This window comes from Monodelphis domestica, chromosome 1 (assembly GCF_027887165.1).
Source record: "Monodelphis domestica isolate mMonDom1 chromosome 1, mMonDom1.pri, whole genome shotgun sequence".
In the NCBI taxonomy this organism is placed as follows: Eukaryota; Metazoa; Chordata; class Mammalia; order Didelphimorphia; family Didelphidae; genus Monodelphis; species Monodelphis domestica.
Genome location: NC_077227.1, coordinates 517,732,510 through 517,744,895, shown reverse-complemented (window position 1 = coordinate 517,744,895; position 12,386 = coordinate 517,732,510). Strand labels below are relative to the sequence as shown.

Here is a 12,386-nt window from a genome sequence, read left to right as displayed (position 1 = left end):
GGGATGCGGCAAAGTAGGGACATTAATTCATTGCTGGTAGAGTTGTGAACTGATCCAACCATTCTGGAGGGCAATTTGGAACTATGCCCAAAGGGCGACAAAAGAATATCTACCCTTTGATCCAGCCATAGCACTGCTCGGTCTGTACCCCAAAGAGATAATGGACACAAAGACTTGTACAAGAATATTCATAGCTGCTCTCTTTGTGGTAACCAAAAATTGGAAAACGAGGGGATGCCCATCAATTGGGGAATGGCTGAACAAATTTTGGTATATGTTGGTGATGGAATACTACTGTGCTAAAAAGAATAATAAAGTGGAGGAATTCCATGGAGACTGGAACGACCTCCAGGAAGTGATGCAGAGCAAGAGGAGCAGAACCAGGAGAACATTGTACACAGAGACAAACACACTGTGGTATAATCGAACGTAATGGACTTCTCCATTAGTGGCGGTGTAATGTCCCTCAACAATCTGCAGGGATCTAGGAGAAAAACACTATCCATAAGCAGAGGACAAACTGTGGGAGTAGAAACACTGAGGAAAAGCATCTGCCTGACTACAGCGGTTGAGGGGACAGGTCAGCAGAGAGACTATAAACGAACACTCTAATGCAAATACTAACAACATGGCAATGGGTTTGAATCAAGAACACATGTGATTCCCAGTGGAATCATGCGTCGGCTAGAGGGGTTGGGGGGGGAGGAAAAGAAAATTATCTTTGTCTCTAATGAATAATGCTTAGAAATGATCAAATAAAATATTATTTAAATGAAAAAAAAGAAATGTACCCTAGCTATTTACACTGTTCTTACTCTGATCTCATCAAGAAAAAAAAAATGGACTCTGGCATTTAATATTAAATGCTATGTATTGGGAAAGTCATTGATAAGATAGAGAATGCCAAGCAGCAGGCAACAAGGATCAAAAGGACCATTCTACACAAGGACAGCTAGGTGGCGCAATGAATAGAGTACTGGGTCTGGAGTCTGGAAGACTCATCTTTCTGAATTCAAATCAAGCCTCAGACACTTACAAGCTGTGTGACTCTAGGCAATTCACTTCACCCTGTTTGCCTCAAGGAAAGAGCAAATCATTCCAGTATCTTTGCCAAGAAAATCCCAAATGGAGTCAAAAAGAGTAGAACAGAACTAAGAAAAAAACTGAACAACAAAATATTACTAATATGTAATATAAATGGAGATGATTAATTGGGAGAAAAGAGTATCTACAGAGAAATATAATATATTTATTCATTATTCATTATTCAAGGGTATCTGAAGGGCTATCACAGGGGAAAATAATTAGATTTGTTCTGCAGAGGGCAGAATAAAGAACAATGCATGGAAGCTACAGAATGGCACATTTATGCTCAATCTCAGGAAAAATTAACAATAAGTTCTACACAAAACAAGAATGCCTCAAGGTGCAGTGGTTCCCCCTCCCCAAGGTCTTTTAAGTAAATGATAGATCATCATTTATTATGGAAATAATATAAAGAATTATTGGACAAGTAAAAAATTAGACAAGATGGCCTTTGAGTTCCCTTTCAACTAATATATTATGATTCTATGGCTTATATTTCAGTGTTCTTTCTACTATATCAAGAAATGCTGAAGCAATTTGAGGTGCTCTATTATTTTTTATTATGTAGACAAGTAGCGTAAGGTTGAGCTAATACTAGGACTTCTGCATTCCACTCATTCTTCTAGATAAATGTACTGGACCTGCTTCATATTGTACAAGTACAAGATTCACCAAACTGTCACTGCAACTTTGAATTCAATTTGTCTCTCTAATCCAATACACTTCAATGAAAATTTGCTTAAAAAGTTATTATCAATTATAGAGAAAGTAGAATTAAAATGGTTCATTTAAATTCACACCAATAAAAAATGAGTTCAATAATTCGGTCTTCAGAATAACAATAATGAGGTGTTAACAGTCAAATGCACTGATACTTACTGCTCAATTCGGGGTGAAAGGTATAATTTGGGAAACACCTGAGTAGCTTCTGTATCCTCAAAACTGACCGAAAGGAGAGCCACGTCTTCTCCAGGATCTTCATTTGCATCCTTAAATAAAAAAGAAATGGAATGTTCTCAGAAAATTTAACTGATAATAATCTTACCTCATACTTTTACTATGATAAGACCATTTGACATGAGCTTTTTCCTTTCCATCAAAACATACCCTTGTTAATGCAACTATCTTTTCATCATTTACAATTACACAGCAGATGCTCCCCTACATTTCTAAAATTAAGCCCTCTTTCCAATCAATTCAATGCATGTGTATTCATGCTCTATATCTTGCTTGACACACTCAATTTTGTTTTTCCTTTCTAACATTTTATTCAATAAACATTTGTGAAATAGTTACTCTGTGCCATGCACAGGAGATAAGATGATGAAAAATGATGCAATCTCTGCTTGTGCTCAAGGATCTTGGAATCTACTGGAGGGAAGAGAATTAAACAAAATTTTGGGCATTTCACTGGCATTTCATTCCACATGCCTAGAATACTCTCACTCCATACCTCTCCCTCTAGGCTTTCCTAACTTACTTCAAATTCAGGCTAAAATCCCACCATTGATAGGAAGACTTTCTTGAGCCTCTAAATTCAATCATCTCTCTATTGATTATTGCCAACTTATATGCAGTTTTCCTTGTTTTTACATAATTGTTTGCTTGGGGCTTCCACCATCAGATGTGGAGCTCTTTGAGGGAGACCTTTCCTTGTATCTCCAAAGCTTAGCATAATGTATGGCACATAAGAGGTGCTTAATGAAGGTTTACTGACTAAGTAAAATACAAAGTAGCTTTCCCCTAGAATGTAAAGGGTATTAAGGAGAATTATACGAATTAAAGCTGTAAAAAACTAAGGTTGTGAAATGAATTCTGTTTAAAGAAATCCTTATACTATCTCCTTTACTTCTACTTATTAAAGTCAAACTTTGATACTTGACAGTTTCAGGACTAGTCAAATTCAGTATTTGACACATTTTGACAAGAAAAAATTGTAGCAGTATTTGATGTTTGCTTGGAACACAATGTGCCTGCTAGAATTTTTTGGCATTAATATCTATGATCTCCAGAAGCATATGCCCATTCCAGTGGAACCAAAGGATCACATGTCATTTCAGGAGAATAAAGAAGAGATCGACCCTGAGGAGCTGCAGGAACTTTTAAGAGAGCAGCAACAGCTAGAGGCAGGGAAGTACTCCTCACCTGAAGAGAAGGCAAAAGAGAATGTCCCCACTTCATTAATCAAGGAACTCTGTGCAAAATGGGTGGTAGTGTAAAACTTTCTTTAAAAATTTAACAAGCAGAATTGTAAATTTTTTAAATTATCACACCATTTCTCATTGTTTTATTTAATCTAATTATTGATTTTTACTCATGTTCATGATTTATTGTTTATTTAGTAAAATATACCTCCATTAATGCATAAAATGCCTTCTAAAATCTGGGTTTTCTGGGAATCTGAAACAGGTTAATTCAATTTATATTATTCTTTTTTGGGAACATATTCATTTGGTACTTGATCTTTTGGGTACTTGACCTACATTCTGGAATGAATTAATGACAAATACACCAAGGTAACATTGAACTTATTCAGGTTTCTGCATTTAAAAGTCAAAAGAATTTAATATCTTGCTATTACTTCTAAAAAAAAGTTGAATTTCTCAAGTAATTGGTCAATAGTAACCAATTCTAATTACTCATTACAATTTTTTTCTTATTAAACATTTTAATTTTTTTCCAGATAAGATTTTTAATACTCATTTTCTGACAATTTGTAATCTATAATCCTGTTCTCCCTCCTACTTTCCCCTTTTCCTTAGAGAGCAGGTAATATGATATAGGTTGTACAAGTATTATTATACAATATACATTTTCATGTTCATCATTGTTTCCTTAATTATCTTAATCATAGATAACTTGGGTTTCATAATTACTTTCCATGTAAGAATGTGATCAGTTTGACCCCAATGAGTCCTTTGAGTTTTTTCTTTCCTTTTTACCTTTTTATGCTTCTCTTGAGACTCAGATTTGATAATCAAATTTTCTTTTCAGCTCTGCTCCTTCCATCAGAAATACCTGGAAGTTCTGTATTTCATTAAATGTATTTTTTTTTCCTTTTTAGTATTCTGCTCAGTTTTGCTGGATAGGTAATTCTTGGTAGTAGTTCTGGATTCTTTGCCTTGCAGAATATCATATTCTATAACTTTTAATTGTTTAATGTAGAGGATATTAGGTTCTATGTAGAGGAATATGTAATTCTGACTGTGGATCCAATACATTTGAATTTTATCTGTTTGCAGTATTTTGTGCTTGGCTTAGGAGTTCTAGAATTTAGCTATAGTGATTCTGGAATGGTTAAATTTAGGATATCGTTCAAATAGTGATTGGTAGATTCTTTCAATTTCTATTTTCCATTCTTATTCAAGAATATTAGGGCAACTCTCCTTGATGATTTCTTGCAATATAGTATCTAGCCTCTTTTTTTGTTCATGGCTTTCAGGCAGTCTAATGATTGTAAGGTTATCTACCTTAGATCTATTTTCCATGCATTTATACTTCCAGTGAGAAATAGATTTTCTTCTGTTCCTTCATAATTTTGAATGTGTTTTATTGCTTCCTGCTATCTTATGGAGTCACTAGCTTCCATGTGACCATATCTAATTTTTAGGAAGAAGCCGCTAATGCTTTTGAAGCTTTGTACTTCCTTTTTTAAAGAATTATTTTACTGGACTTCCGGTTAAGATGGCGGCTTAGAGAAAGCTAAAGCTCAGATCTCCTGAAAACCCTTCCCGACCGATCTCAAACGATAAGCTCCTAAGGCGCCGAAATTCAAAACGATCAACAGCACAGACCCTGGGAACCCTCCTCCTGGACCTGGACCCGGATCAAAAGGTACGGCTCCCCTTAAAAGCCAGAACCCGAGATCACTCGGACCTCAGGGGTAGGAGCGCAGAGTCCAAGGCTCCCGGAAGCCGCAGCCCGGCCGGGCTCAGAGAGCAGAACCCTCAGGGCCTTCTACAGTCCTGGTGAAAGTTACTGCCTGGGGCTTCCGCTGCAGAGAGCTGGTCGAAACAACAGCAACCCTCAGGGCGGGCAAGACAGCCTCACGGGCTGGATCCTGCTATCCAAGTCTCAGTGAAAGTCCTTGCCCTAGAGCTTGGGAAAGCTGCAGCCCATCCCCCCCGCAGGCTGATGAAACAGCCTCACGGCCAGCGATTCTGAAGGCAACTTCCGGAAAGCGAGCCGGGGGGAGAGTGTGGCCTCGTGGTCCGACCCTTCCATTCCAGTTCCAGTGAGGCATATTCAGTTTAACCCAGGGAAAGCTCATAGAACCATCTGCCCAGGACTAAAGCCTCTGAACACCAGACAGAGACAAGAAAAACTAATCCTCCACATTCAAAAATGGCAAACTCCACAGAACCACAGAAGCCCCAAAATACCAAGAAAAATAAGAAGAAAGGGGCGACTTTGGACACATTCTATGGAGCCAAAATACAAAATACTGAGCAGACAGAAGATAATATAAAAGAAAATGCTCCAAAACCTTCCAAAGGAAATGGAAACTCTCCACAAACCTATGAAGAATTTGAATCAGAAATGACCAAAAAGATGGAAGCCTTCTGGGAGGAAAAGTTGGAAATAATGCAAAAGAAATTCACGCATCTACAAAACCAGTTTGACCAAACTGTAAAAGAAAACCAGGCTTTAAAGGCCAGAATCAGGCAGCTGGAAGACAACGATCGTGTAAAAGAGCAAGAATCAATAAAGCAAAGCCAAAATACCAAGAAATTAGAAGAGAACATAAAATATCTCACTGACAAGGTGATAGATCTGGAAAATAGGGGGAGAAGGGATAATTTAAGAATAATTGGACTCCCAGAAAAGCCAGAAATAAACACCAAACTGGACATGGTGATACAAGATATAATCAAAGAAAATTGCCCAGAGATTCTAGAACAAGGGGGCAATACAGCCACTGACAGAGCTCACAGAACACCTTCTACACTAAACCCCCAAAAGACAACTCCCAGGAATGTAATTGCCAAATTCCAAAGCTATCAAACAAAAGAAAAAATCCTACAGGAAGCCAGAAAAAGACAATTTAGATATAAAGGAATGCCAATCAGGGTCACCCAAGACCTTGCAAGTTCTACTCTGAATGATCATAAGGCATGGAACATGATCTTCAGAAAGGCAAGAGAGCTGGGTCTCCAACCAAGAATCAGCTACCCAGCAAAACTGACTATATACTTCCAAGGGAAAGTATGGGCATTCAACAAAATAGAAGACTTCCAACTTTTTGCAAAGAAAAGACCAGAGCTCTGTGGAAAGTTTGATACCGAAAATCAAAGAGCAAGGAATACCTGAAAAGGTAAATATTAAGGAAAGGGGAAAATGTTATCTTCTTCTTTTACTCAAACTCTCTTCTATAAGGACTACATTTATATCAACCTATGTATACTAACATGTGGGGAAAATGTAATGTATAAATAGGGGGTAAAGAAAGAACAAATAGAATAATCATTCTCACACAAAGATTCACATGGGAAGGGGAGGGGAAGAAAACTCCTATAAGAAGGAGAGGAAGAGAGGGGGGGGGGGGTTACTTAAACCTCAATCTCAGGGAAATCAGCTCTGAGAGGGAAAAACATCCAGATCCATTGGGATCTTGAATTCTATCTTACCCAACAAGGGTAAGGAGAAGGGAAAACCAAGGGGGGGAGGGGGAGAGGGAGAACAAAAAGGGAGGGAAAGAGAGGGGGGAGGGGGAGGGAACAAAAAAGGAGGGACTAAAAAGGGAAACATCAAGGGAGGGGACAAGGGGGACTGTTTCAAAGTAAATCACTGGACTAAAAGGTAGAGCCGAAGAAGAAAAGGTTAGAATTAGGGAAGGCAATCAAAATGCCAGGGAGTCCACAAATGACAATCATAACTTTGAACGTGAATGGGATGAACTCACCCATAAAACGTAGACGAATAGCAGAATGGATTAGAATCCAAAACCCTACCATATGTTGTCTTCAAGAAACACACATGAGGCGGGTTGACAACCACAAGGTCAGAATTAAAGGATGGAGTAAGACCTTCTGGGCTTCAACTGATAGAAAGAAGGCAGGAGTGGTAATCATGATATCTGATAAAGCCAATGCAAAAATAGACCTGATCAAAAGGGATAGGGAAGGTAATTATATTTTGTTAAAAGGGACTATAGACAATGAGGAAATATCATTAATCAATATGTATGCACCAAATAATATAGCACCCAAATTTCTAATGGAGAAACTAGGAGAATTGAAGGAAGAAATAGACAATAAAACCATACTAGTGGGAGACTTAAACCAACCATTATCAAATTTAGATAAATCAAATCAAAAAATAAATAAGAAAGAGGTAAAAGAAGTGAATGAAATCTTAGAAAAATTAGAATTAATAGACATATGGAGAAAAATAAATAGGGATAAAAAGGAATACACCTTCTTCTCAGCACCACATGGCACATTCACAAAAATTGACCATACATTAGGTCACAGAAACATAGCACACAAATGCAGAAAAGCAGAAATAATGAATGCAGCCTTCTCAGATCACAAGGCAATAAAAATAATGATTAGTAATGGTACATGGAAAACCAAATCTAAAACCAATTGGAAATTAAACAATATGATACTCCAAAACCGTTTAGTTAAAGAAGAAATCATAGAAACAATTAATAATTTCATCGAGGAAAATGACAATGGCGAAACATCCTTTCAAACCTTTTGGGATGCAGCCAAAGCGGTAATCAGAGGTAAATTCATATCCCTGAATGCTTATATTAACAAACAAGGGAGAGCAGAGATCAATCAATTGGAAATACAAATGAAAAAACTGGAAAGCGATCAAATTAAAAACCCCCAGCAGAAAACCAAATTAGAAATCCTAAAAATTAAGGGAGAAATTAATAAAATCGAAAGTGATAGAACTATTGATTTAATAAATGAGACAAGAAGCTGGTACTTTGAAAAAACAAACAAAATAGACAAGGTACTGGTCAATCTAGTTAAAAAAAGGAAGGAAGAAAAGCAAATTCACAGCATTAAAGATGAAAAGGGGGACAGCACCTCCAATGAGGAGGAAATTAAGGCAATCATTAGAAATTACTTTGCCCAATTATATGGCAATAAATACACCAATTTAGGAGAAATGGATGAATATATACAAAAATACAAACTGCCTAGACTAACAGAAGAGGAAATAGAATTCCTAAATAATCCCATATCAGAAATTGAAATCCAACAACCCATCAAAGAACTTCCTAAGAAAAAGTCCCCAGGGCCTGATGGATTCACCTGTGAATTCTATCAAACATTCAGAGAACAGTTAATCCCAATACTATACAAACTATTTGACATAATAAGCAAAGAGGGAGTTCTACCAAACTCCTTTTACGACACACAAACATGGTACTGATTCCAAAACCAGGCAGGTCAAAAACAGAGAAAGAAAACTATAGGCCAATCTCCCTAATGAATATAGATGCAAAAATCTTAAATAGGATACTAGCAAAAAGACTCCAGCAAGTGATCAGAAGGATCATTCACCATGATCAAGTAGGATTCATACCAGGGATGCAGGGCTGGTTCAACATTAGGAAAACCATCCGCATAATTGACCACATCAACAAGCAAACTAGCAAGAATCACATGATTATTTCAATAGATGCAGAAAAATCCTTTGATAAAATACAACATCCATTTCTATTAAAAACACTAGAAGGCATAGGAATAGAAGGGCCTTTCCTAAAAATAATAAACAGTATATATCTAAAACCAACAGCTAATATCATCTGCAATGGGGATAAACTAGATGCATTCCCAATAAGATCAGGAGTGAAACAAGGATGCCCATTATCACCTCTACTATTTGACATTGTACTAGAAACACTAGCAGTAGCAACTAGAGAAGATAAAGGAATTGAAGGCATCAAAATAGGCAAGGAGGAGACCAAGTTATCACTCTTTGCAGATGACATGATGGTCTACTTAAAGAATCCTAGAGATTCAACCAAAAAGCTAATTGAAATAATCAACAACTTTAGCAAAGTTGCAGGATACAAAATAAACCCACATAAATCATCAGCTTTTGTATATAATTTCAACACAGCTCAGCAGCAAGAACTAGAAAGAGAAATCCCATTCAAAATCACCTTAGACAAAATAAAATACCTAGGAATCTATCTCCCAAGACAAACACAGGAACTATATGAACACAACTACAAAACACTCGCCACACAACTAAAACTAGACTTGAACAAATGGAAAAACACTAACTGCTCATGGATAGGACGAGCCAATATAATAAAAATGACCATCCTACCCAAACTTATTTATCTATTTAGTGCCATACCCATTGAACTACCAAAATACTTCTTCACTGATTTAGAAAAAGCCATAACAAAGTTCATTTGGAAGAACAAAAGATCAAGGATATCCAGGGAAATAATGAAAAAAAACACATATGATGGGGGCCTTGCAGTCCCTGACCTAAAACTATATTACAAAGCAGCAGTCATCAAAACAATTTGGTACTGGCTAAGAAACAGAAAGGAAGATCAGTGGAATAGACTGGGGGAAAGCGACCTCAGCAAGACAGTATACGATGAACCCAAAGATCCCAGCTTTTGGGACAAAAATCCACTATTCGATAAAAACTGCTGGGAAAATTGGAAGACAGTGTGGGAGAGACTAGGAATAGATCAACACCTCACACCCTACACCAAGATAAATTCAAAATGGGTGAGTGACTTAAACATAAAGAAGGAAACCATAAGTAAATTGGGTAAACACAGAATAGTATACATGTCAGACCTTTGGGAGGGGAAAGGCTTTAAAACCAAGCAAGATATAGAAAGAATCACAAAATGTAAAATAAATAATTTTGACTACATCAAACTAAAAAGCTTTTGTACAAACAAAACCAATATAACTAAAATCAGAAGGGAAACAACAAATTGGGAAAAAATCTTCATAGAAACCTCTGACAAAGGTTTAATTACTCATATTTATAAAGAACTAAATCAATTGTACAAAAAATCAAGCCATTCTCCAATTGATAAATGGGCAAGGGAAATGGATAGGCAGTTCTCAGATAAAGAAATCAAAACTATTAACAAGCACATGAAGAAGTGTTCTACATCTCTTATAATCAGAGAGATGCAAATCAAAACAACTCTGAGGTATCACCTCACACCTAGCAGATTGGCTAACATAACAGCAAAGGAAAGTAATGAATGCTGGAGGGGATGTGGCAAAATAGGGACATTAATTCATTGCTGGTGGAGCTGTGAACTGATCCAACCATTCTGGAGGGCAATTTGGAACTATGCCCAAAGGGTGCTAAAAGAATATCTACCCTTTGACCCAGCCATAGCACTGCTGGGTCTGTACCCCAAAGAGATAATGGACACAAAGACTTGTACAAAAATATTCATAGCTGCGCTCTTTGTGGTGGCCCAAAACTGGAAAACGAGGGGATGCCCATCAATTGGGGAATGGCTGAACAAACTGTGGTATATGTTGGTGATGGAGTACTATTGTGCTAAAAGGAATAATAAAGTGGAGAAGTTCCATGGAGACTGGAACAACCTCCAGGAAGTGATGCAGAGCGAGAGGAGCAGAACCAGGAGAACATTGTACACAGAGACAAACACACTGTGGTATCATCGAACGTAATGGACTTCTCCATTGGTGGTGGTGTAATGTCCCTGAACAACTTGCAGGGACCCAGGAGAAAAAAACACCATTCATAAGCAAAGGATAAACTATGGGAGTGGAAACACCAAGAAAAAGCAACTGCCTGAATACAGAGGTTGAGGGGACATGACAGAGGATAGACTCTAAATGAACACTCTAATGCAAATACTATCAACAAAGCAATGGGTTCAAATCAAGAAAACATCTAATGCCCAGTGGACTTACGCGTCGGCTATGGGGGGTGGGGGGGGGGGGAGGAAAAGAAAATGATCTATGTCTTTAACGAATAATGCTTGGAAATGATCAAATAAAATATATTTTTTAAAAAAAATTATTTTACTGTTTGAAATCTGGTATTTCCTTTCTTGGATATTTATTTACTTCAGTGAGTTTTTGCTCTAAGTTGGTGACTTTTTCCTATCATTTTCTCTTCTAATTTTTCTTCTAAGTCCCTTATTTATTTTTTTATCTTCTTTTGGACCTTTTCTAGGAGTTCATTTTGAGTCTGATATCCTTTTACATTTACCTTTAAGAGTTCACACATTTCCATTTTGGCACCACAGTCTTCTTTTGAGCTTCCATTTTGGTCTTTCCTTTTATTGAAATAGTTTTCCAGTGAGGTCTTTTCTTTGTTTTTTACTCATTTAGGGGGACTTTATTTGTCTTTTTGTCTATATGCTGAGGCTCAATAAATTTTCTGGAATGTGTATAATTGAAAATCTGTTAACCTAAAAAAAGAACTACATTTCCCAGGAGCCCACTGACTTCCTGTCATTACATACTTCCTGTAGACAGGGGATAAATATTGAGTGGGTGGGCCTACCCCACTCTTTCTTGGGCGTGTAGCCAGAAAGGTGGGTAAGCTAAGCGTGGGGATTTTAAATGGGCAAATTGGCCATGGGCACATGGTCTTTATTTTGTATCCTCTTTATTTCTTGATTTCTATTAATTATCTACTAATTAATCTACTAAATCTACTCTTTAATAAATCTACTAAAATATACTATTTTCATTTATTGAGACTAATTTTAATTTTTAGAAATGGAAGAACTAATGTCCCTGGGTGTCACATACAATGGATTTAGCTAGATTCCACTTCTCAGTTGTCAGCTCCACCTGCTATTATGAGCCTTGGGATTGATCCTTCTGCTGAGAGTTCCCCCAAGTGAGCAGTCACTGAGTCACAACACAATTTCCTCAAAATTAATTTGTTCCCCAAATTTGTAATCTTAGCTTTTGCTCTCATCTAAGATTTAAAGTTGTTCTAAGGCCCCCCAGTAAGAGTGGCTAAATCTAGTGATTTTTTTTTTTCATTCTTTATCTATGTTGCATTTAATACTGCTCAGCACGATTTGGTGTGAAGTTTACTGGTAGAAGAGTTAAGGGATTGAACCAAGCTCAAGTGTTTGTTTTACTATTTATTTGTTGTTTGACTGTGGAGAAGTCGATAAACTTCAATGGACTTCAGTTTTTTAATCTGCAAAATTAGGAAGGAGGTAGAAGATGAACTAGAATACCTCTAATGTCCCTTCTAATTCAATGATTATAGAACTACCTCTCTCCGTTTTGAAACTCAACTTTATTGAGTTCTGTACCACCATAAACTCTTTATTTCCCTCATTTTTC

At 37.0% G+C, this 12,386-nt stretch overlaps 1 protein-coding gene across 8 annotated transcripts in view; it reads right to left on the bottom strand.

Moving 5' to 3' along the window:
- The window catches only part of BABAM2 (BRISC and BRCA1 A complex member 2), a 604,603-nt gene that overhangs the window by 313,128 nt on the left and 279,089 nt on the right, over positions 1–12,386 (bottom strand). For all 8 annotated transcript variants that reach the window (XR_001628762.2, XM_007476024.3, XM_016431556.2 and 5 more), the window contains one exon: positions 1,966–2,075. Coding sequence is in view for 7 of the 8 variants with exons in the window: in XM_007476024.3 (XP_007476086.1) it covers positions 1,966–2,075 (110 nt within the window). In the remaining variant the exon portion in view is untranslated. The remainder of the gene's footprint in view (positions 1–1,965; positions 2,076–12,386) is intronic.